The sequence below is a fragment of the Acipenser ruthenus genome, chromosome 30 (assembly GCF_902713425.1).
Source record: "Acipenser ruthenus chromosome 30, fAciRut3.2 maternal haplotype, whole genome shotgun sequence".
Taxonomy (NCBI): Eukaryota; Metazoa; Chordata; class Actinopteri; order Acipenseriformes; family Acipenseridae; genus Acipenser; species Acipenser ruthenus.
In genome coordinates this window covers 9,014,343-9,039,991 of record NC_081218.1, presented here as the reverse complement: position 1 = coordinate 9,039,991, position 25,649 = coordinate 9,014,343, and the positions used below count along the sequence as shown (strand labels likewise).

Sequence of the window (25,649 nt, the reverse complement as noted above, 5' to 3'; positions counted from 1 at the left end):
CATTCACATTGCCAGTAGTTAGTCTCAAAAAGTAATCTGATTTCAAAATTAAATGCGTGCATTTATTCTTCAAAGTACGAAACTGTTACCAATCATGTTCACATTTTGATTTTGGATGTGTGCTGGCCGTTGTACTGTAACCCAAATGCAAATTATAATAAAGAAATTAATTTTTTTTTAAAAATCTAAAAAAATAAGGGCAGTCTTGCGGTGCTCGGAACAGACCTGGCAGCGACAGCAGATTTGGGGAGTTTGCAAAAATTCCTCATGAGTTTACGCTCGTGGGAACTCCCCACATTGCAGGATTTTAAATAATTTTCCTTTTCCTCCTTACTCCGCCCGGGATGCTTTGCACATGTCAACCATCGGTCAGTTAGACGAGCTCCCGCGAGAAGCGCTGCTGAACGCGAGAGAGGCGTGTAGAGGAGCGAGTTGCACTGCGAGTTCTAGACAGGCTGTGAGCGATAAGGCATTGCAGAAGAACAGGCAACCGAGTGAACAAACCGGAGATCAAAAAAAAAAAAAAAAAAAAAAAAACCTGTCTTGGATCGCTGCAACCACCGTCTATCTTACTCCTACTGTTAACTTTTCAAACGCACCTGGATCTTTGCAACTGAGTGCGCCTGCATGTAATTTTTACGTTTAAATTGTTTTTAAAAAGCAGAAGTTCAGATAAGTTGGTGTGTTCCTGCTCGTGCAGGGGATTCGTTTCTGTAGGAATGTCGCACAAGGAGAGACCCACTTTCTACCGACAGGAGGTCAACAAAACAATCTGGGAAGTCCCGCAGCGGTATCAGAGTCTGTCGCCGGTTGGTTCTGGTGCTTACGGAACAGTATGGTAAATATATATTTGATTGCATTTAGTGGTTAGGTTATTGCACAATTCATTGCGTTACGTTGGCATTGCAGGCGTACAGGCCCGTGTTCTTGCTCAATCAAAGCTGACACACACACGCAGGCCCGCCTCGCTTCACTGACACACACTCAGTCCAGTTGTTCACTCCATACATACAAATATTACAGCCATTCCTGCAAAGAAGGTGCGTCAAAGATGAATGCCTGGACTGAACAACATAGGTTTGCCGTTGTGATCTGCAGCCCTCTTTTGTTACAAAAATAGAAAAGGTTGTCAGTGTTGCATGCAGTTGTACCCTTTGATGCTGTGTAAAAAAAAACAAAAAAAAAAAAAAACATGCTTTGCAGTGAGGTACCTGCACATTCACTGTAAGGCTTTTTAAAAGCAGGTTTGTAAATTGTGGTGAGCTTACTTTTTTAATGGACTTGTCCATTGTCCAGAGTTATAGTGTTGTCAGTTGCAGTGTTTAGCTAGCTTTCTTACTTGCTTAGGCGGCTAGACCTACATGAAAATTATCCGGATTCATTTTTTGTATTAAAGTATTTTATTACATAATGCAGATATGATTTTTACAGAACAGGCACGTCCTGTGTGTAGTTTCTCCAGTTATGGGGCTAGATTCTCATTTATATTTTGGAGCTGCTCTGTTTCAAATGTATAACAAAAAAAAAAACATATTTTGTACTGCCGACTACAGTCCCAAGAGATTCAAATTTTGTTTAACAGGAGCTTGTAACTGTGTGAGTTTGTTTTTAAAGCTGAAACATTGTGTTAACATGTTGCTTTACCGTGTTTTTTCTGTCGGGGTCAAATAGCAAGCCCAGCGGGACATGCAGCAAGTATTATAAACTTCTCATTTAACGATACATATGTTTGCTAGGATCCGATGATCCTCGTTGTTTTTTTTATGATGCACAAATCATTTCTTTCTTCTGCAGCCCTAATCAAGTAGTTTGGCTTGAAGGTCACACAGCAGTGCATCAGAGCGATTGGTTTTCCAAACTTTTAAAGAATTGATTAGCTTTGTACACAACCACCTCTATCTTTCGTGGTAGGACTACACTTTGCATATTTATAGTTTTGAAACATTCTGCGTCTTTAAAAAATAAATACAAATAAGATCCTAATAAAAGTTGCAAGTGGTTGTGAGACTCCTTGTGTGTTTGGCAAGATATTTTACTTCAGTACAGTATGAGCTTGCTTTATTGCTATTCTGTACTGTAGTGGGCATCTGATTATGTAAGACTATATGATGTAATGGCAGTATCGACAGTTATGACTCAGTAAGGTGGAATAGTTGGAGCTCTCAAAGGTCCACGGCCCATGAAGTCATCATACTTAAACACTTAAATTAGAATTTGCAACATTTTTTTGGGATGTGGTGCCCCATATAAATATGTTCCTTTACCTCTTGTGTTTTGTGCTCTGATCAGTAACATCAGCATGACAAACAGCATTTTGTTCTGCTTCCTGATCAGAGCTGGGTATTGTGTTTAACCTCCTTCTGCTGCAAATATAACCCGAGCACACTGATTTCATCAGGTCTGGTCTTGTGTCCTTGTCCTACCCCTACAGCTAAAACTACATATGTTTTTGCAGGGGAATGTAAACAAACTAAAAGGTTGTGTAAATTGCACAGGTAGGTGTGGGAGACTGCAGAAAGCAGACATTCATTTTATTTGTAAACACTGCACTCTTCACACATGCAACAAAAAGTTTCATATTTCGTATTCTGGACAGGCACTTCAGGGATCAGAGGGCATGCAGTTAAGTGTAATCCTGGCTAGTGCTGAAGGCACTCTGTTTGACCCGTCTCTTAGCTAGGTGACGGGGCTTGCTGCAGGTTTACTTTCATCTATTACTTTCAGACATGTGTTCCCCTGTGGATGAGAGGGCTGCACATTCCTTTGTGTTTTGGAGACCCTGAAGCAGTAGTCTTGTGGGATAGTGCACGCAGCGAGTCCTGTAGGAACCAACGCTGAGAAAAGCAGCAAACTAATAGCGTCTAGGCCAGGAAATGTTTTGGAAAGCACCAGTCGCTCCATACAGCACCTGAGAAGGAAAGGGGGATTCCTAATGCATCGGGACAGGCACTGGAGGAATTCTGAAATGGACGATTCTAGAGTTAAAGGATTAACAGCAGAACTGCAGGATGCACCTGGTACTGAATCACCAAATTTAATCGGGGGCATTTAATGTTAACTTTTATTTAACTTTTATGGTTGTCTGAAGGCTGTTGGATTCCAAAATTTTAGGGGAGAATGGCAACAAAAAAACTAATATATATATATATATATTTTACTGCATCATTCACACTGGTGTTATTTTAAAATAAGCTGCTTTCAGGAGACCTAACAGCTGTTCATCACTGTGACACAGAGCACTCTCCATTGCTTTTGCCATTGCCTGATGTGAAGTTTTTGCATGCAGCAGAAGAAAAATGCACCAATAGACTCAAAACGAAACCTAAGCTGTGAACTCTGTCACATGATGAGAGGCTTAACTTCAGGCAATTGTAGTTCCAGCTGGGAGTACTTTTAAACAAGCCATGAACCAGATAGGTGGCTTTTACAGTGCCTGAGAAATATGTACGTAACCTTCGGTGCCCTGGCTCCCCAAAATGAAAGGGGCTGAGATTAAAGAGTTAAAGCGAAAGTCACTGCTTGCAAAACAACACCTAGGCTATCCAACACTATTTTTATATTTATTTATTTATTTTAACAGAGCTACTCAATGCAGCTCACAGTGCTTTCGTCACTGACACCCACATTATTATTATTATTATTATTTATTTCTTAGCAGATGCCCTTATCCAGGGAGACGTACAGTTGTTACAAGATATCACATTATTTTTTACATACAATTACCCATTTATACAGTTGGGTTTTTTTACTGAAGCAATCTAGGTAAAGTACCTTGCTCAAGGGTACAGCAGCAGTGTCCCCCAGCTGGGATTGAACCCACAACCCTCCAGTCAAGAGTCCAGAGCCCTAACCACTACTCCACACTGCTGCCCATCCTTAGAGATTGTTGTAGCGTTTCAGGCTTTCTAAATTGGGTGAAAAATACAGTAGCTTGGTGTCTTAAAATATCTCTGCAGGATTTACCCGCACTGAAAGTTGCAGATATGTGGGAGCAACTTGGAAAATGTGCGATTCTCGCGCTGAAATTCAAACTGTGTGTGTGTGTGTATATGTATATATATATTATTATTATTTTATTTTTTTTAAAGAATAATACTTTGTAGCTATCTGATGCACCCTTGTAGGTGTGTCTGTAGTGGAAATCTAAAACAGTGATGAGATGTTTTTGCCAGTCGTGAAGTCCATTCTCTATAAACAAACAAATCACAAAGTTCCTTAACAAGGTGGTTCAGTGTGTATTTATATCAAACAAACTCGCGGGGACTTGGCTCACTTGACTGGTAGCTGAAGATAACAATTAAAAAAATAAAATTGGAGTTCCCAGAAGACAGTTGTGGGTGCTGGTTCAGTAACACTGCAGGTTTTCAGTGATCAACACAAGCAGGTCTGTTGACTTGAACAGCAAACACTTGTATTTGTCAGCTGAGTAAGCATGCTGCCACGGCTCTGCAGAGCGTCTGGTCAGATGCAAAGCATCTCTCACATGTCACTGCCCAGATTCACACGTGCTCACACTGCAGTAGTGTACATTTCATTTTGAAATCATGCATCTTGCACCTTCACTGTAAGGCTGTCGATCTACATTTCAAAAGATGCAGTATTTGAACTCTCTGTTTAAATTGTCCTTGTAGCATTTGAAGCATCACTTCCGAAGCGCAGCTTGATTTACATTCATAGTTATCTTTTTTGTATTTTTCAGACTGTACACTGATTGGGTTCAGTTACAGTGATTTGTTTACAAAGCATCAAACTACTTCAGATGATGCAAGATCCTTCTAAAGCTTTACAGCCTTAGTGCAGTGTGCTTTTTTAAATGGCCTTTTCCTTGTACTGGAACATGAACTGAAAATGTTTACTCTGTGAATTAGTACACTACAGATCGGTCTTTGGACTCTGTGCTATTGTACTTCCACAAGCTGAGCTCTGTTCCCCAAAATGAAAGTGAATTAAACAGGAAACCTACATTTTATAGATAGATAGATAGATAGATGTATGTATGTATTTATTTATTTATTTATTTATTTATTTATTTATTTATTAAATAAATAGTCAAGCACTAATATTTTTCACTAAGCAACCATTAGCAGTACTGTCTATTCAAAGCATTAACTCTCTATTTGCTTAGTTAAGTTTATTTTGCTTCCTGCATAGTGAAAAGCAGCATGTGCCAGTGGTAACTGGAGGGTGTCTCATCGGATACACAAGGTCAGACTTGATGCCACAAGAGAAGACGTGCTGGGAAGCAACAGCAACAAAGCGAATCCTGCCTTTAGGGAATGTTAACAAACTAGACGGGCAACCAAATGCACAAAAGGCTGCTTAAATTGCGTCTGTGATAACACGTTACAGGAATCTCGTGCAGTGTATCGGTAGAGTTGATGTTTTCGTCATGATTGTACATTCAAGATATCAACCATCCCAAATATACAAACTGTTTTAATACATATACTGGCGGCGGGCGCTATGCTTTCACACTGGTCTTCATGATGACCCCTGTACTGCTGTAGGCCGTGTCATTGGCAAAATCATAGACAAAGAAAAAAAATAGCAAATATATTAAATGATTACTTTTCACAGATTTTTACAAAGGAGGACACGGACAACATGCTCCACATGTCGACCTGTTCCTATCCAGTTTTAAATAACTTTAGCGTGAGAGGCAAAGGTGTTAAAGGGACTAGGAGCTCTTAAAATAAACAAATCCCCTGGGCTGGATGAGATCCTCCCAATAGTACTCATAGAAATGAAAGAAATTATTTACAAACCACTAACCAAGATCATGCAACAGTCTCTTGACAAAGGGGTTGTACCGACAGACTGGAAAATTGCAAACGTAATACCGATCCACAAAAAGGGAGACAAAACCGAACCAGGTAACTACAGACCATTAAGCCTGACTTGTATTATATGTAAACTTATGGAAACTATAATAAGATCTAAAATGGAAAATTACCTATATGGTAACAATATCCTGGGAGACAGTCAGCATGGTTTTAGGAAAGTGAGATCGTGTCTAACTAACCTACTTGACTTTTTTGAGGATGCAATATCGACAATGTATAATTGCAAAGCATACGACATGGTTTATTTAGATTTCCAGAAAGTTTTTTACAAAGTCCCGCATAAAAGATTAATTCTCAAATTGAACGCAGTAGGGATTCAAGGAAATGCATGCACATTAATATAATCTAATCTAATCTAATGATTTAGATTCTGGTAGAGTAAGCAGACGACACAAAAATAGGAGGAGTGGCAAGCACTGTTGCAGCAGCAAAGGTCATTCAAAATGATCTACACAGCATTCACAACAAGGCAGACACATGGCAAATGACATTTAATAGAGAAAAGTGTAAAGTATTGCATGCAGGCAATAACAATGTGCATTATAAATATCATATGGGAGAAGCTGAAATTGAAGAAGGGATCTATGAAAACGACCTAGGAGTTTAAAACTTTACAATGCATTAGTAAGACCTCACCTAGAATATTGTGTTCAGTTCTGGTCACCCTGTTACAAAAAGGATATTGCTGCTCTAGAAAGAGTGCAAAGAAGAACAACCAGAATTATCCCGGGTTTAAACGGCATGTCGTATGCAGACAGGCTAAAAGAATTGAATCTATTCTTGAACAAAGAAGACTACGCGACTACGCGGTGATCTGATTCAAGCATTCAAAATCCTAAAAGGTATAGACAATGTCAACCCAGGGGACTTTTCTGACCTGAAAAAAGAAACAAGGACCAGGGGTCACAAATGGAGATTAGCTAAAGGGGCATTCAGAACAGGAAATAGGAGGCACTTTTTTACACGGAGAATTGTGAGAGTATGGAACCAACCAGTAATGTTGTTGAAGCTGACACTGGGATCCTTCAAGAAGCTGCTTGATGAGATTCTGGGGTCAATAAGCTACTAACAACCAAACGAGCAAGATGGGCTGAATGGCCTCCTCTCGTTTGTAAACTTTCTTATGTTCTTATATTCTTAAGTACTCTACCAACCGCCTTTGATTGCTGTGGCCCCAGCTTGTGCAAATATCTCTAATGGAATAGAAACTAACTCACTGGTGCTTTGTAACCAGCTGTGTCATGTTATGTCCGTAAGGAAACCTATTGTTTTTTGGCATTTTGTATTTTGGAAGAATGTGACTGCCAGTGCTGTGTCCAGTTTTAACAGCATGTTCCAGGGGAAATTGCAGGTCAATGGAAAAGTGTTCCTCTAAACCATTTTCTTTTTCTTCCTGAGCTGGGGCTGTGAAGCCAGTGATATTTTCTATTCTTGGACTATAAAAAAAGGGCTTTCTGCAGTCAAGTTTATCGTGCACAGGCTTTTGAACTTGGTCCACAGTTGCATGTAACCCACCCGCCCACACAGCATCATAAACACTAGTTACAGTTGGACAGTGGGTCTTGCAGACACTTATCAGCTGTAAATGCACTCAGTTTAATGCTTTTCAGCAATGAAAATGCATTCAGTAGGTTCAAACCTGCTGTGGTGGGTTGAGGTCATGTGTTCTGTGATCATGAAGACTGGTGTCATGTGGAGCTCACTGCTGAAATGTGGTTTGCACAGTGACATGTGGGGGTGTTGGCGTGATACTCGTGAAATGGTAGTGCTCTGAGTCTTAATGGCTTTGCTGCACTCTGGGTGTCGGTTTGCAAGCTGTTTCACATGCTGACTGACCGCAAGTTACAGGGGCTTCTGTTTGTTTCTGTCTGATTTATATCTAGAGGAAACTGAGAGCTGCTTCTGAACTTAGCTGGAGGGAATGTTTGCATTGCAAGTCATTTTGCTTGTCTGGCATTGCTGGCAGTGTTGGTGGATTGCCTGGATACATCACACGCCGAGCCAGCCCCGCTGTGCCGAGCAGCAGGCTCACTCTGGGGTTCTTTGTGCTGTAAGGATGCTAACACGCTCACCCCACTGCTAACACTGCAGCACCCAAACACGCTCACCCCACTGCTAACACTACAGCTCCCAAACACGCTCAGCCCACTGCTAACACTGCAGCTCCCAAACACGCTCAGCCCACTGCTAACACTGCAGCTCCCAAACACGCTCAGCCCACTGCTAACACTGCAGCACCCAAACACGCTCACCCCACTGCTAACACTGCAGCTCCCAAACACGCTCACCCCACTGCTAACACTGCAGCACACGAACACGCTCCTGCACAGACCCAAAAAGTTTTGCATTGCCTAGAATTTTAGGACTGAGACATAATTTCAAAAATGATATATATATATATATATATATATATATATATATATATATATATATATATATATATATATATATATATATATATATATATAATATATTATATTATTATTATTATTATTATTATTATTATATGTGGACCGTGCAGGAGGTGTTTGAGGCTCTGCTCGTGGTTCAGTCCGGGACCGTGCGGGAGGTGTTTGAGGCACTGAGGGGTGAAAGTCAAACCAAAGCAGTGCCTTTTTTATTTACTTTTGGTGTGTGTCAACTAAGAGTGCAGAGTTTATTGAATTTTGTATTTTTATTTATTTTTTAATTTTTTTTAAAGACTGAAGTAATCTGGTCACCAAAGTAACTTCAATTATTTATGTATGTATTTTGCTGTGATTAAACATATTTCTATATATTTGTATGTATCTCTCTATTTCAACAGCTCCTCCACTGATGTCACATCAGACCTCAAGGTGGCTGTGAAGAAGCTTTCCAGACCTTTTCAATCCATCATTCATGCAAAGAGGACTTACAGAGAGCTGCGGCTGCTCAAACACATGAAACACGAGAATGTAAGTGCAGACAGCCACCCCGCTGCATGGCAATGTTCAGTGTAGTGCCGCTGCAAAGCTAATGGAAGCTCTCCGTGCAAGATCATGTCCTCTCAAGCACTGCAAGCACAGCCCTCTGCTCTGCAAACTGGTGTGCTCTTGGGTTAAAAAGCTGCCACCGTACTAATGGTTTAAAAGATTGCCTTTGATTACATTGGGCAGCAGTGTGGAGTAGTGGTTAGGGCTCTGGACTCTTGACTGGAGGGTCGTGGGTTCAATCCCTGGTCGGGGAAACTGCTGTTGTACCCTTGAGCAAGGTACTTTACCTAGATTGCTCCAGTAAAAACCCAACTGTATAAATGAGTAATTGTATGTAAAAATAATGTGATATCTTGTAACAATTGTAAGTCGCCCTGGATAAGGGCGTCTGCTAAGAAATAAATAATAATAATAATAATAATAATAATAATAATAATAATAATAATTAAGTTACAGAAGGAATATTTTCTTGTGTGGCTGTGACAGATGGCCCAGTCTTGGCCAGCTACCTGCAGACTCGCTTTCCGATTCTCCCCCTGCACAATGCTTTGCTCCCTGGAGTAAACCCTGTCGCAAGGTCTGCTTCCCTTGAGCTGTGACTTCATCCATGTAACTGCAAAACCTCTTTTTCTGGCTGCTATATTTCTAAAATTCGCAAGATTAATGTGGAGTTGTTGTCTATTCTCTCTTGAAAAGGCTGCCAGAGTTTTGTGGCTGTTTTTAAATGCATGAAATCAAAAGCCTTTGGGGTTGTGTTTTTTGGAAGTTTCACAAAGCACAGGGTGCACACCTTTCCATATTTCTACTAGTGATTTTGTGTTGCCTTTTAAGTGACTAACTGATGCAAGTCTGATGCCAACATTGATTTTAAAACAGAGCTTGAAGCCTATATATATATATATATATATATATATATATATATATATATATATTATATACAGTGCCTTGCGAAAGTATTCGGCCCCCTTGAACTTTGCGACCTTTTGCCACATTTCAGGCTTCAAACATAAAGATATGAAACTGTAATTTATTGTGAAGAATCAACAACAAGTGGGACACAGTCGTGAAGTGGAACGAAATTTATTGGATATTTCAAACTTTTTTAACAAATAAAAAACTGAAAAATTGGGCGTGCAAAATTATTCAGCCCCCTTAAGTTAATACTTTGTAGCGCCACCTTTTGCTGCGATTACAGCTGTAAGTCGCTTGGGGTATGTCTCTATCAGTTTTGCACATCGAGAGACTGAAATTTTTGCCCATTCCTCCTTGCAAAACAGCTCAAGCTCAGTGAGGTTGGATGGAGAGCATTTGTGAACAGCAGTTTTCAGTTCTTTCCACAGATTCTCGATTGGATTCAGGTCTGGACTTTGACTTGGCCATTCTAACACCTGGATATGTTTATTTGTGAACCATTCCATTGTAGATTTTGCTTTATGTTTTGGATCATTGTCTTGTTGGAAGACAAATCTCCGTCCCAGTCTCAGGTCTTTTGCAGACTCCATCAGGTTTTCTTCCAGAATGGTCCTGTATTTGGCTCCATCCATCTTCCCATCAATTTTAACCATCTTCCCTGTCCCTGCTGAAGAAAAGCAGGCCCAAACCATGATGCTGCCACCACCATGTTTGACAGTGGGGATGGTGTGTTCAGGGTGATGAGCTGTGTTGCTTTTACGCCAAACATAACGTTTTGCATTGTTGCCAAAAAGTTCGATTTTGGTTTCATCTGACCAGAGCACCTTCTTCCACATGTTTGGTGTGTCTCCCAGGTGGCTTGTGGCAAACTGCAAACGACACTTTTTATGGATATCTTTAAGAAATGGCTTTCTTCTTGCCACTCTTCCATAAAGGCCAGATTTGTGCAGTATACGACTGATTGTTGTCCTATGGACAGAGTCTCCCACCTCAGCTGTAGATCTCTGCAGTTCATCCAGAGTGATCATGGGCCTCTTGGCTGCATCTCTGATCAGTCTTCTCCTTGTATGAGCTGAAAGTTTAGAGGGACGGCCAGGTCTTGGTAGATTTGCAGTGGTCTGATACTCCTTCCATTTCAATATTATCGCTTGCACAGTGCTCCTTGGGATGTTTAAAGCTTGGGAAATCTTTTTGTATCCAAATCCGGCTTTAAACTTCTCCACAACAGTATCTCGGACCTGCCTGGTGTGTTCCTTGTTCTTCATGATGCTCTCTGCGCTTTAAACGGACCTCTGAGACTATCACAGTGCAGGTGCATTTATACGGAGACTTGATTACACACAGGTGGATTCTATTTATCATCATTAGTCATTTAGGTCAACATTGGATCATTCAGAGATCCTCACTGAACTTCTGGAGAGAGTTTGCTGCACTGAAAGTAAAGGGGCTGAATAATTTTGCACGCCCAATTTTTCAGTTTTTTATTTGTTAAAAAAGTTTGAAATATCCAATAAATTTCGTTCCACTTCATGATTGTGTCCCACTTGTTGTTGATTCTTCACAAAAAATTACAGTTTCATATCTTTGTTTGAAGCCTGAAATGTGGCAAAAGGTCGCAAAGTTCAAGGGGGCCGAATACTTTCGCAAGGCACTGTATTCCTTTTTTTACTATGAGTCTTATGACAGAGCTTGTTACCGATACACTATGGCTAATCAAGTTTGTAGCAAAACCTGAAATTGATGAAACTGCTATGCAATAGGAGTCTTATTTCCATTCCTGTTATTACTGTAAAATTGCTAATCAAGAAACCAGCATTCTATGACAATACTGTTTCTTTATTTGTGGGCCTTTTTCTCTTCCTCTAGGTGATTGGACTATTGGATGTTTTCACACCAGCAACAAGCCTGGAAGAATTCAATGATGTGTAAGTTAAACCTCACGCCCATCTCATAGCTGCATTCTAAACAATATAATCCTCTATTTCATGTGTTTAACACAGTACAGTGTTACTCGACGCATAATGAAGAAAATGAATTCTGTCACTTCTGTAATGAAATCCTGGCTCTGCCAAAGGGAAACAGTGTTAAATAGGATGAATGAGTTCCACTGAGATCTGAGCATATCTATACTGCTCTTCTGGACAAGAAAGGAAGGACTGGCTTTATCAAAGCAATTCATGTCAGTCAGGCGTTGGTTATTTCAGAAGTGAGGATTACTGAAGATGGAGAACAAAGTGTCTCCAGTGGTAGTCTGCTCAAAATACATTAACTAAAGTAGAAATGGATTAATAACAGCAGCAGTGCATTCTCCACAGCACACAATGTTTTTATTGTTTTTAAAGATGCATTTCCACTGAGTAAACACAGCTCATGAGCTGCCTGAAACAAAGAAGATTCAATCTTGTTTACCTTCCTAATGGAGAATCCAGCGATTCTCAGCAGTGAGCTGCATCTTTCATCTCCTATCAACTCGAGATGTGCACGAGCTATAATAATGGACAGTTCATTATTACTGCGCTGGAGACGTGGAGATGTTGAATTTTCTCTTTGACTCAAATGGTAATACTTGAATTTTAATAACTTAAAAATTGCAAAGTGCATCAGAGTATAACAAAGTGCAGTAAGATAGACTTTGACGCTGTTGAAAGGAGCACTAACCAAGATTGTAAATGAGTTAACTTGCATGTGGCCTGACTGCAGCGAGACCCCTGCAGTGAGTCTGCACTTCTGTACAGGGAGAAGGTTTGTAATACTGTTGCTCATACTAAGGGATTGGGAAGGGGATGTTCTGAACTGTTTTAAGGGCTCTCTCCTTGTTCTTGGCTGCCCAAGCTCGGAGTCGGATTGGTGCTTTCCTCACTCTGGCCCCTGCGGGGTTAACAGGAAATGAAATCCCGCTCTTGCATGAATGCCATGCGATGACTCCGGTTGGATTGAAGAGTTTTTATTTATTTCTAGCAGGCCAACACAGGCTGTAAAACAAGGTAGAAAGAAGCAGGACTCCACTGTTTGTAAGTCATTAATTCAGCTCAAATTTAAGTTTAAAAAGAATAAATCAGAAAATCCGTGTACAGGATTCATTTACTGCGCAGGCCTACTAAACAATGAGCAGCACACATCAAGGGTGGATTTAAGACTCCCTGCATAGCAGTTTGGTCCATTCCTGGTTTTGCTATGAGTTTAGTAAGACACGCCTGAGCCTGTTACCTATACACTGCAGCAAATCAAGCTCGTATTAAAACCTAGAATGGGTGAAACTGCGATGCAAAAGGAGTCTCATTTCCATCGCTCCACATGGAACTCATTCGAACAGGAAATGTCGTGGCCTAATGCAATCGCCAGACTGCCTTCTGACATTCTTAAACCCTGGACCCTTTGTGTACGGATACTTGGGCATCAAGAGATAACACTGCTGAGATGTGCAGTGCCTGTGATTTGAATTCCTTTGTGTACGGAGACCCTGTGTCAGATACTTGGGCATCAAGAGATAACACTGCTGAGATGTGCAGTGCCTGTGATTTGAATTCCTTTGTGTACGGAGACCCTGTGTCAGAGATACTTGGGCATCAAGAGATAACACTGCTGAGATGTGCAGTGCCTGTGATTGAATTCCGGATCAGTCACTTTCTCCAGCTTTTTTTCTTTGGATGCAAGAACTACAGGTCTTGGAAGGAAGTGTGTGTTTTGGTTTGTTCGTTTACATTTTTTGCTTGTAACAAAATGGCTTTTCAACGGATGTGTTTCTGTTTGGGTAACTGCAACTCATTCCTGCTATTTCCTATAATCTTTCTTGGCGAGTATTCTTTGATGTGGATTAAGTGTTCTTCTGCCAGACAATTACTTCAACGTTTAGGTTGCCTGTCAGCCCTTTGCTGAAATAAAATGACTGAGACACAGCATCTGCAGTGAGAGAAAAGAAAACAATGATGATAATTAATAAAGATTAATGATATTAATAAGAATAACAAGTTATTAATGGAAGCCAGTGATGCCATGTCTGCTGAATAATTCTTTGTGGTCCTAGTAACAGGGAGGTCCCTCTTGGTAATGCATTAAAAGCAGAACCCTTTATTCCTCCCAGGGACTTGCAGCACACACACAGACACGCTGCGTTTTTAATGACTGAGGTTCAGTCTTTATGAAAGATGCACAGATACAGTATATATATGATATTCTATTCCAGTATGTGAACAGTGTTGATTTGAGAGTAACTGTTAACACACTGCTCCAGGTACCTGGTGACAGACCTGATGGGAGCAGATCTGAACAACATTGTGAAATGTCAGAAGCTCACAGACGACCATGTGCAGTTTCTAATCTACCAGATTCTCCGAGGTCTCAAGGTAGGCAGCTACAGCACTTCATGTTCAGGAATGTCTCTTGGTGGCTTTCCAGTTGGACGTGTTTCAATAGAGTCCTTCTTAGTACCACTTTCTCATTGGATAAGATTACATTGACTGTACGCACTGCACCCTGCCTCTACAAAAATTGATTAACCGTATTGATTATCACATCTAAGACTACATGTACAATAATGGTTATTGGCATGCATCTGTGTATCACACTTACATTTTTAGATATTTCCAGAGAAGCGGTTATCTATTTGGTCCTCGGTAAGGATATCTACTGGGACAAGTTAAATTCTGCTAAGAAATAAATAAATAAATAATAAGTTAAAGAATGTGAAGAACAGAGGGAGCCGCCTCATTGGCAGACACATGTTCCAACCTGTTCAGAGGTCATCATACCAACAGCTTGGAATTGTGGCTGATTCCCTTGACAACCAGTTCAGTTTGGGAGGGGTGGGGTGCTGGTGCAGTGTTATAGGCCTGTGGTGTTTCACGAGCACACCTGTGTGTGTGTGTGTGTGTGTGTGTGTGTGTGTGTGTGTGTGTGTGTGTGTGTGTGTGTGTGTGTGTGTGTGTGTGTGTGGATATTGTACCAGATCTGCTTCTTATTGCGCTTCAGGATCATTGTGTCGTGGCTCTTCACTTGTGGATTGCTTGGCTAATGATCAACCAGTTCACCTTCATTTCATGTACTTTTGTTTACAAGAAGCTGTTCAACTCTGTGAATGCATGTTTGCCAGGCCCTGTATTTGATTTATTTATACATTTGACATGTAACTTGTCAAAGAATGCAATGTGGTATAGATTATGATGACTATGGCTTATGCACAACTATAAATTGTTCATTGTCGCCAATTAATTTTTATTTTCTTTTTCCCCCTCCAGTATATACATTCAGCTGATATAATTCACAGAGTAAGTATCTCAGTATCTCTAGTGTAATCCCTGTGGAGCCACAAGTATTTTATAGGCAACTGTAAGTGTACTACAGCTGCTCCTGTTTACTTTCTAAAGTGATATGAGGCTAGTTAGCTATTCATGCAGTGATGAGTTACAATATTGAATATTGGAGAACCATTAGCATGCAAACGGATTTCTTTTTATTATCGTCCCCTCTCGCTGTGTGACCAGCCTGGACTGGAAATGAAACGTGCCTGTGTAAATATTGAATTGAGTGATGTAAAGATTTCATTGCGCTCTGTTTGGAAGCACAGCTCATTGTGCATTGCTGATTGAACTCTGGTATCTCGGGGTGCTTACTGCTGGTGAGGGGAAACAGAAGGAAAGTTGAAACGCAAGGTATTAAGGAGGCCGTGCTTTGTTTTGATGTAGATTTGGTTTAATCCGCTTTTAATACAGAAACATTGAACAACAACTTATTTTTCTTCCCCTACTTTCAGGATCTGAAACCCAGTAATTTGGCAGTAAACGAGGACTGCGAATTGAAGGTGAGAAACTGTACATGCTTTCTGAACTTACAAAGAATATAGATAAGATTAAAATGAGCTTTTATAACTGATTGAACACACAGAGTAAAAAGCATGCTGTCTGAATGGCTAATTTTTTTTTATTTTTTTTTTTTTTAGTTTCAGCACAGCATTTTGTGGTCTTGTTTTGTTTCCGAAAATTAGCAAACTGACTGATGCCCATTGCATGCAAGGCTCCTCGTGTGTGTGTGTGTGTGTGTGTGTGTGTGTGTGTGTCTTATTTTATTCATGGTGCCCTTTTGTTTTCCCAGATTCTGGACTTTGGTCTGGCCCGTCACACGGATGATGAGATGACAGGCTATGTGGCGACGCGGTGGTACAGAGCCCCTGAGATCATGCTGAACTGGATGCACTACAACCAGACAGGTGTGCGGCAGGGACATGACTGTGCTCTGTCTGTGCAGTACACACACACACACACACACACAAACGCATATATATATATATATATATATATATATATATATATATATATATATATATATATATATTGCATGTGTACTCCTGTTTTAAAACCTGTGTTTCTTTTTGTAGTTGATATTTGGTCGGTCGGGTGCATTATGGCTGAGTTGCTCACCGGAAGGACCCTGTTCCCTGGCACAGATCGTATCCTTTTTTATTATTTCCTTTTTGTTTTGTATCCATATCTATTTTTTAAAAGGGCTCATTTTCTTGGGTATTATTCTGCATCCTAACTGCAATAGGATAATCGCGTGATGTGCTGGATTCAATGCAGGCTGTTTCCTGTATCCTGTTAAATCAACACATGGATTGTTTTAGTTGGGCTGCAGTTGCCTGCTGTAAAATGATGGTCTTTTAACACAGATTTTATTTTCTGTTTTTTAATTGTTACAAAGTGTTTGTAATTAAAAAAAAAAAAAAAAAAAAAAAAATCTGATTCAATTTCCTGTCAAAGATCCTTCCTGCAGTTAATTAATTTGGCCACCCAGGGGCACTGTGTGCTATAGGAAAAAAAAAAGTGAATAATGAGGTGTCGCATGTGTTTTCTTTTTTGCACATCCTGTTGAGGTTGAAATTACCATTTGGAGCAGGTCAACGTTTAACTGAAAAGTGTTTCCTTTCTTCTTAATAAGAAATTGTTATATGCTTATAGAAATTAATGTGTTGGCTACATTTGTGGCCAAAAGTTAATCATATAAAACCTATTAATAATTGTTATTTGGAATTAACCTTGTAATGGCCAAGTATTTGAGAAAAGTTACTATATTAATGTAAGTGGACTATGGGCCCAATTTCTTTTTTTCAACTCTGGGCAAATTGCCCATATAATGCATTTAGTATGGAGAGGCAATTTGCCCATTGAGGAAACATAGGACCCAGTTCATTGTACCAAACACAATTAAAGATCTGGCCTGTAACTCATGTAGAGGATGTGCTGGTTAAAAATATGTCCATTTTATGACATGGACCCCCCCCCCAGTACAATTCTGGAGTAGGGGTGTATATCTCTCTCTATGTAAAGTACAGTGTTGTCATGCCCCAGTATATACATGGATATTCCATAAGCTTTCAGAATATGTGCTTCTGTCATGTGATTGTGAAAATGCAGAGTGGATTTTGCAGTAACATTTTTGCCTCTGCATGTTATGCTAACTCATTGCTTTCAGTGATTCTCTCCGCTTTCACTACGCTTTTGCCTCGTCTTACCTGTTCATCGTGGAGCAAGAAGAGCTTGAATTTGCATGTGCCACAGTGCCTGAGATTTGCATGTTCATTTGCCTCTCGTAACCTGTATTCTTACTAACTATTCACACAGACCAGAATTGGAGAATGCGTGTGTTACATGTTACATCTGATTTTATAAATATGCCATATCAATATTTTAATTTGCAGGACAGGTAACTGATATTCCCTGTTACGTAAAATGAGAAGAAATACTTGCTAAATTATAATCTTAACAATGTTGCAAAATAAGCACAATTTAAAAAAAATCAATTTTGTTTTTAGATGGTGTCGTAAAACCAAGCAGCCCTGTCCCTGCATAAACAGAACAGATGTGAAGAATCAATAGCAATACAATAGTGACTCGTTTAATTTGCTCTTTTTCAAATCTTCTTTCAAGAGCACAGAGAACTGGGCGGCAGATTTATGAAATTAGGTGTAACTTATCTAACATTATAGATGGTCTGTGTCTGTGCAACAGAACACAGAATAAAAAAATGACATTACCATGGCATGCTGAATCATGTGGCGTGTGTGTGATTGATTGATTCCCCCCCCCCCCCCAAGTTCAGATGCAGTTTTATTGTTAGCACAGAATTTGAGTTTTGTAAAAAACATATTAGAGTTGCGACAGTTTTAATAGAACCAGGATCGTTGTTCAGCTTCAAGTTCACACCTGACAAACCCACCTTTTGTTCTCAACATGTTTGCCAGAGTTGAGAAATGAATTTGCACACAAACGGTGCTTCATTTTGCTTAAATCTCAACTTGATGACCCCCTAAACATGATCAGAGCAGTAGGGATGCCGAGGTGATTGGTAGCTTTATTTGGACCTTTTCATGTGAGATGTCTTACCCTGCCAGTGAAATTCCATGTGCTCAAGCTCCTTAATTGGTATTCAGAAACAGTTCTTCTCAAGCTCTCAGACAAACGCAGCAGCTTCACGTCAGTCTGAAGCTGTCGTCATGAGCAGCCAGGGCCTTGATGTGAAGGTTATGCTGTTGACTGCAAGTTTAATCCACATTAGATGCAGCAGTCACTTATACAGCACAGTCAGAGCTCTGCAGCAGTCACTTATACAGCACAGTCAGAGCTCTGCAGCAGTCACTTATACAGCACAGTCAGAGCTCTGCAGCAGTCACTTATACAGCGCAGTCAGAGCTCTGCAGCAGTCACTTATACAGCACAGTCAGAGCTCTGCAGCAGTCACTTATACAGCACAGTCAGAGCTCTGCAGCAGTCACTTATACAGCACAGTCAGAGCTCTGCAGCAGTCACTTATACAGCACAGTCAGCTCTGCAGCAGTCACTTATACAGCACAGTCAGAGCTCTGCAGCAGTCACTTATACAGCACAGTCAGAGCTCTGCAGCAGTCACTTATACAGCGCAGTCAGGGCTCTGCAGCAGTCACTTATACAGCGCAGTCAGAGCTCTGCAGCAGTCACTTATACAGCACAGTCAGAGCTCTGCAGCAGTCACTTATACAGCGCAGTCAGAGCTCTGCAGCAGTCACTTATACAGCGCAGTCAGAGCTCTGCAGCAGTCACTTATACAGCGCAGTCAGAGCTCTGCAGCAGTCACTTATACAGCGCAGTCAGAGCTCTGCAGCAGTCACTTATACAGCGCAGTCAGAGCTCTGCAGCAGTCACTTATACAGCGCAGTCAGAGCTCTGCAGCAGTCACTTATACAGCGCAGTCAGAGCTCTGCAGCAGTCACTTATACAGCGCAGTCAGGGCTCTGCAGCAGTCAGCTTGCACAGCACAGTCAGGGCTCTGTAGCAGTCAGCTTGCACAGTCAGGGCTCTGTAGCAGTCAGCTTGTACAGCACAGTCAGGGATCTAGCAGTCAGCTTGTACAGCACAGTCAGGGCTGTGTACATACCATAGATTAGTCGCGTGTACAGCATCTCTGCTTGTTGTGCTTGTTCACTGCTTTCTAACTGACACGTTTGACAACTTTTTTTTTTTTTTTTTAATTAACAAAAATAAAAAGCACTTTTACATTTACATGCAGAACTCTAACTCAAATGTCGGCGAGATGCTCTGCATTTGGCTGGAATAAATAAATTCACCGGAGAGTTGGGAGGTGGGTGAATTGACAGATTACTTTTCTGTTCTGTCACCTGGATTGCTGGCATTTGGTATGATGGGTACATTTAAAGTTTCTGGTATCGATGGGGTGGGGGGGGGGGGTTCTAGTATATTGAGAGAAAGAGAAGTTAGTTTGCCAAAACACTGGCCTTCAGGGTCAGTCCATAGTAAGTACACGTTAATCTGTGGAGTCTGCCTCTTGCACTGTACTGCTGCACCATTTCAAATACACAAGCAGGGTTACTAAAGGTACAGCACACCTGTCGCAACTCTAAGTGGGTTCATCATTTTGTGTTTTGTAGCCTCTTCCCCAAACGTTTTCCTTTATGCTAACCTGTTAGATATTGATCAGTTGAAGCTAATAATGCTGCTCGTCGGGACCCCAGGGTCAGAGCTCTTGATGAAACTATCTTCAGAGTCTGTGAGTTGACTTTGCCTGTGTTCTTGGGCTGCTTTTTATGTAGTGAAAGGCCTGGCGACCTTTTCTATCCTTCTTTTTTTTTTTTTTTTTTTTTTTTAACTTGTTTTAAATACAGGGATGGCATAAAGTTACTTGGCTTGGGGGTATGTCAACACGTGCCATGGCTTTATCAAGCTGTTGTATCTCGCTACAGCCACAGAACACAGCGAGGCCTGTATGTTCATTGATTATGAGCAATACGTCTGTGTTTTGAGGCTTCGGCTCATTCGTTCAGCATGTGATGTGAGCTTCAACAACACCCCCTATGGACCAGTATCAGAGTTCTGGGTAATACTTTCAAATAATGACGGCAATTTCATAATGAATTCTGACTGAACACTGCAGGAATAACACCTCTTGGGCACTTCCTCGGAGCATCCATTAATGCAGCATCCATTATTGAAGTGTTACCAGGTTCTGCACTCTACGTCGGCTAGATAAGTCACAGCATGCGTGGAAGTACCCGCTTCATGTCAGCCCTGTGTGTTTTGTCTTTTGTGTGTTCGGACAGCATGAAACTCTGTGCCTTTCTTTACTGCTTTGATGCAAATTTGAAACATATGAACATGATCTGCTCATAATTCTGGGGGGGAGCGAAACATGCAACACACAAGCTTATTCACATCAGGTGCTCTTTTATTAAGCTTCATTACAAATACTGTAACTGTTACATTACAGTAATGGGGGGGCGGGGTGATAAAGAAACTGGGTTTCTAACACATTTTTTCCTTCACAGCTTCAGATTTCTTCCTTGCAAAGGGAGTTGTCAGGAATTGAAGGGGTGGGGGGTGGGACTGGAGAGGGAGATGCCCTGTTACTGTAACCCAAAGAAGCTTCAGAATTGCCTGAACCAGACCCCCACCCCCACCGCCACTGCCACCTATGAATCTTGTAGTCGTGTCCCCCCCCCCCCCCCCCAAATTCCACCTTCCAAAATGTACCACTGATTTCTGACCACTCCCCTAGTTTTGGTTTTCTAAGAAGTCTCCCGTAATGCTGCATTAATTCACATGTGTTTTTCTGTTGTACTTTGACCTTTACTACTAACCTTGCATGGTGTTGGCGCCCCTTGCTTTGCTTTCCATTTCTTCCTTTCTCTTACACCTTGGAGTGTTTTTGTATGTGAAAACCTTGCAGATATACATAAAGAAGTGTGCTTGTTTTCTTGTGTGTGATTACAAACCCCTTGACCCGGGTATATTAAGATATAAACCAGCTACAGCAGATTATGCGTCTGACAGGGACCCCCCCTTCGACTCTAATTAGCAGGATGCCCAGCCACGAGGTGAGACCCCCGCTTCACTCCCCCCTGAAGGTGCAGCGCCCAATGCCATCGGCCTGGGCCGTTTTACAAATTCGTTTTTTTGCACACAGAAGTTACCCCCATTTTGTCTGATATGCTCCTGAGCTACATCTTGATCTGTAAATGATCTACCCATTATTATACACTGCTGCTGTAAGTAGGATCGTGCTTATTTTTTCTGGTATGGCTGGTTTTTAAGATCCAGATTAGCACTAGTCTTGCACTAGCTGATGTTAGGGGAGCTAGTCCGTGGCTTGTGCTAATGAAGTAAACCCAGGCGTCAGTGTGGCAAGCAGGAAGCTTGCTTCCCTGAAGCTGGAACTATCAAGGGGGATGTAAAGTAACTGGGCCGGTAACAAGGTCTGCTGAAGTAAGCGTGCACAGAAGGATAAACATCGCAGCATTTTGTAAACCGGCACCAAGGAATTGTGTCTTGGTGTAATGCTATGCACGGTTACTGTGAGACGCTGCAGCTTTGTAGAATGTATACTAACATGGAATCTAAAGCATGTGTTTTGAAATCAGCATTACTTGAAGGCATCAAAGCCAGGCATACATAATAACAACAACAAAAATAGGAAAAAGAGCTAATTATGTGAAGTGTCTTTTGTTGTATGCAGTCAGCTGTTGTTCTAATTAACGGGGGGAGTAGACCGCGGGTGGGGCTGTTCTGGAGGTTCCCCCGCCAGCACCACCACCCTGTAGCGTGTTTTTCGGGGTGTATGCTGCGCTTGCCAATGGTCCTCAAAGGCTGCTTGGAACTCTAATTGCACTTGTAACACCCCGATTGACAGGTCTTAGGAAGCTGCTAGTTGCACTTTCATTTTCTCGGTCTGGCCTAGAATTATACAATCAAGGATAATTGCACAGACATTTTACAAAAGTCTTAAGCTTCTTTTGCAGTGGTGTAAAAATGAGTCGACTGCTTCTGTTTAATCATGGTCCCCATGACAGTAATGTGTGAGAGAGAATGATACTTGTGTGCTGTATGTCATGTTCTGACTTTTTAACCTGTTTCAACAGGCCAGAAATTATATTAAAACTCTGCCTCACATGCCAAAAAGGAACTTTGCAGATGTGTTCATTGGAGCCAATCCAACAGGTAAGCATTGCTGAAATAACAAACCAGTGTTTTAGAAGTCCCTCAGTAATGATAACAAAGCACAATGATATACAGTTGTGTCAGAACAGCTTCTCTAGAACATGTTGATATGTAATTTCTAAATTCTATGGCATTGGTGCTTTAGCTAATAGAGATGTGCAAACCCCCCCCCCCCCCCCCACACACACACACATTTTAACAGTGCGAGTGCTTTATTGGTCATACTAGTAAGGTTTATAGATTGAAATGAGTGCTGTCGTACTTTATTTACACATGAAGTTGACACTATGACAATGTGTCCTGTACTTACGAATACATGATTATTGTATTTCTAATCCTATGCTAAAAATGCTGTGTTTTGTCAGTATGCAAACTCCTATGGTTTGCAGTCACGACATTGACTCGCACATTACCTGGTGTTCTGTTTCTGTGCTGCTCAGCTGTCGACCTCCTGGAGAAGATGCTGGTTCTGGACACAGATAAGAGGATCACGGCGGCCGAGGCGCTGGCACACCCCTACTTCACACAGTACCACGACCCCGACGACGAGCCGGAGGCAGAGCCCTACGATCAGTCCTTCGAGAGCAGGGAGCTGGAGATCGAGGAGTGGAAGAGTAAGTGCTTCGCAGTGGCAGGGCCTGAACCCCCGCATTTCTGAAACTGAGCAACTGGCTTGCATTCTATTGTACAAATAAATAAAGGTTACCAGCTTCTTGCTCTGGCTGCATACCCTGAAACAGCAGTCACGGTCCTGGAGGGCCGCTCCACTCCAGGTTTAACAGGTAAAATGATAGAATGAACTGCTTTAGGGTCTGGATGCAGGTTTAATTTGGTCAGTTGAACAATTTAGAGCCGGGTTGGAACGAAGACCAGGAGCGGAAGGGCCAGTCTTGACCCCCCTGTCCTAAACTCTCCCAGGAGGGGTTTCATACCTTGAAAGCGCTGCACGAGACTTGCACATAGACAAGATAACTGCTTCACATGTACTTGCGCTGAAGGCTTCTTCAGCTGTCTTGTGCATATCAAGTCAATAATTGAGCTCAATTCCTCTTCCAGAATCATAACTGAGACTGGTGTACAGCTGCTTTGTACAGCGCTTGAATTGTTTCATATTGTAAATGTTTAAGAAGGAACAGAGTTTAGGGGTCTGTGTGGGTCCTGTGCTACAGGGACCAGCTATTACTTGTTTTAAGGATTGTTTGTTTTGTGTTTTTTTTTTTTTTTCTTTCTTTTGTGTTTATCCCATTATAACAAATTGATTCAGTGTAGCAGCCCAGGGTTACAGTAGTTTACTGTCGCCAATGTTGGAAGCAAAGTCCCTGGACCTTGATGTGAACTCAAGCATGCTGTAAGCTCAAGTGATTCCCTCACACTTGGACTGTTTAAAACATCTAATTGATATTTTCTGTTTTTTCCAGGGCTAACCTATGAGGAAGTGATCAGCTTTGAGCCGTCTCCTTTTGATGCAGATGAAATGGAGTCTTGAGTTGCTGAAGTGCTGCTGCTGTTTCACACGCGTTTCGTTTTCCTGTCGCACTGCAAGGACTTTCTAACTCGCTGGACCTTTCCTAAACATCATTCAAGTGCCTGCTGTGTGTCAGTGGTGGGGGGCTCACTCTCTGTCTGGGTTAAAGGGTTGAGAAGGCTTCTATACAGCTTGGACTGGGTTCTTCCTGCTTGTGGGTTAAACTCTTCTGTTTCAGGACTGGGACAAAGTATTTTATTTTGTATTTTTGTTGTTTTCTACCATAAACTTCACTAAGGGTTTTACAGATGAGAGAATGATTAGTTTTTTTTTTTTTTATGTAATTGAATTAGGTCATCTGGAAAGGCTGGTTAGTTGTTTCTCTTTCTTCTGGAGCATACAGCTACAGTAATTAGACGGTTCCCTTTCCATCTATGGTGTCGTTTTATTTGTAAACGCCGGAGTTGCAAATGGGATTAGGTGCCATGAGCTGCCAGTAGATATGGCAGTCTGTGTGACTTGTGTAATGTGCACCACACCAGGGATGTGGCTCTGAACACAGTAATATTAAACACCACAGCAGTAATATTGTACTTCGTTCACTCGAAGAAGAGAAGAGACGTCCTCTTGTAATATGCAAGCCAATTCATACTGGTATTGTGTTTTTATAATTTTGCGCTATTTGGAATTGTCACAGTATTATAAATTGAATGCAAGTGAAATACTTTGCAGAATAGTGCTAGGAACGATCTTAAATTGCAGTTTGGAGGGAGTTCATTTTTTTTAAATGCAAATGATCAGATGAAAGGGTAAATGGTAGAAAGACACCTGTGTGTGTGTGATTTGTGTTTTTTTATTGAATATTGTGCAATTCATTTTAAACAGGTTCATTCTCATGTTGGAGGTTTCCAGTTCAATTTTGATTTCAAAGCTTAACATATCGTGTGTGTGTGTGTGTGAGAGAGAGAGTAATCCTTAAGGAATATGCTGTTTTCAAAGTAAAACAATTTGTCCCAGTTTCTCTTGTGCATTTTACCATGTCAGGTCACTGTGACTGTTCAGTATTTTCTATGTTAAGCTTTTGCAAGCACTTGTAATTCAGATATATGTTTGTAAGCCTTCATATTAATGTAATAGTGCATGCACACTGTGTACACAGACCTGGGGAGCCCTCTTGAGCTTGAGCCAGGGTGCACCTCTCGCTTTATCTTAGAAAAGTTTGTTATTTGAAAGTAAACACTTGTTTTTCTTTTATTAATATTATTATTAATATAAATTAGTGGTTTGAAGAACCTGAAACTTCATTTTGGGGTGGGCAATCAGAAGAGAGACCAAAAATCTGAGATTGCAAACAGAGAAGCTGAATGCATTTCTTTATATAAACTGGTGAAGCGATTTAAGGAGAGTGCTTTACTTGTTTCCACGATCGCGCACCGCACCCTCTCGCACGCTACAGGACAGGCCTGGGGTCTGCTTCTCAAGTTCTTGCAGATGTGTCTCCGTAGTTTTGACACGAGACACGCTCAATCCCAGCAAAATCCATTCAGGTATAAATAGAATATTTACAAAATGCAGTTCAGGATGTACATACATAGATCAGTTGTTTGGGGAGGGAGGGGTAGTTTTTTTTCATTGTAAGATGTCCTTTACTCGATCCTGTAAAGCAATATCTCTGACGAGCATGTCTTTTCTTTTTGATGTGTGTGTGTATGTATAAGGGATTCGGAATGGGAATGTTTTAATAGTGAAAATGTAAAAAAAAAAAAAAGGTAAAATACAATAAAATGAAAAAGTTAGCATAACAAGTATTTATAAATGGGTGCGTCAACACAATGTTCGTTTTTTGGTTTTTTTTTAGAATACACTTCCATTATGCAGAGATTAAAACTCCTGTTCTATTGTGTACTCGTAACGATTCATTGTCCTGTTAAGTGATGCAATCTAGAGTAACCATGCAGTACCACTGTTTCAAAATAAATAAAGGCAATTATTTTTCAAA

General features: G+C 41.0%; 1 protein-coding gene across 3 annotated transcripts; it reads left to right on the top strand.

The window, feature by feature from the left end:
• The first annotated feature begins 321 nt into the window (after positions 1-321).
• Positions 322-25,649, top strand: LOC117964403 (mitogen-activated protein kinase 14A-like). 3 transcript variants are annotated; one of them, XM_059004923.1, is made up of 12 exons: positions 324-838; positions 8,650-8,779; positions 11,576-11,634; positions 13,941-14,052; positions 14,944-14,973; positions 15,459-15,506; positions 15,797-15,911; positions 16,080-16,151; positions 20,986-21,065; positions 22,107-22,185; positions 22,626-22,799; positions 23,604-25,649. In XM_059004923.1, exons 1-12 carry the CDS (start codon positions 720-722, stop codon positions 23,669-23,671), a joined length of 1,086 nt encoding a protein of 361 aa, XP_058860906.1. In that variant the 5' UTR covers positions 324-719; the 3' UTR covers positions 23,672-25,649. The 3 variants fall into 3 exon arrangements, with proteins under 3 accessions (XP_058860905.1, XP_058860906.1, XP_058860907.1); XM_059004924.1 differs by lacking the exon at positions 20,986-21,065 and adding an exon at positions 19,662-19,741; XM_059004922.1 differs by lacking the exon at positions 20,986-21,065 and adding an exon at positions 19,662-19,741 and having other exon boundaries at positions 322-838; positions 15,797-16,151.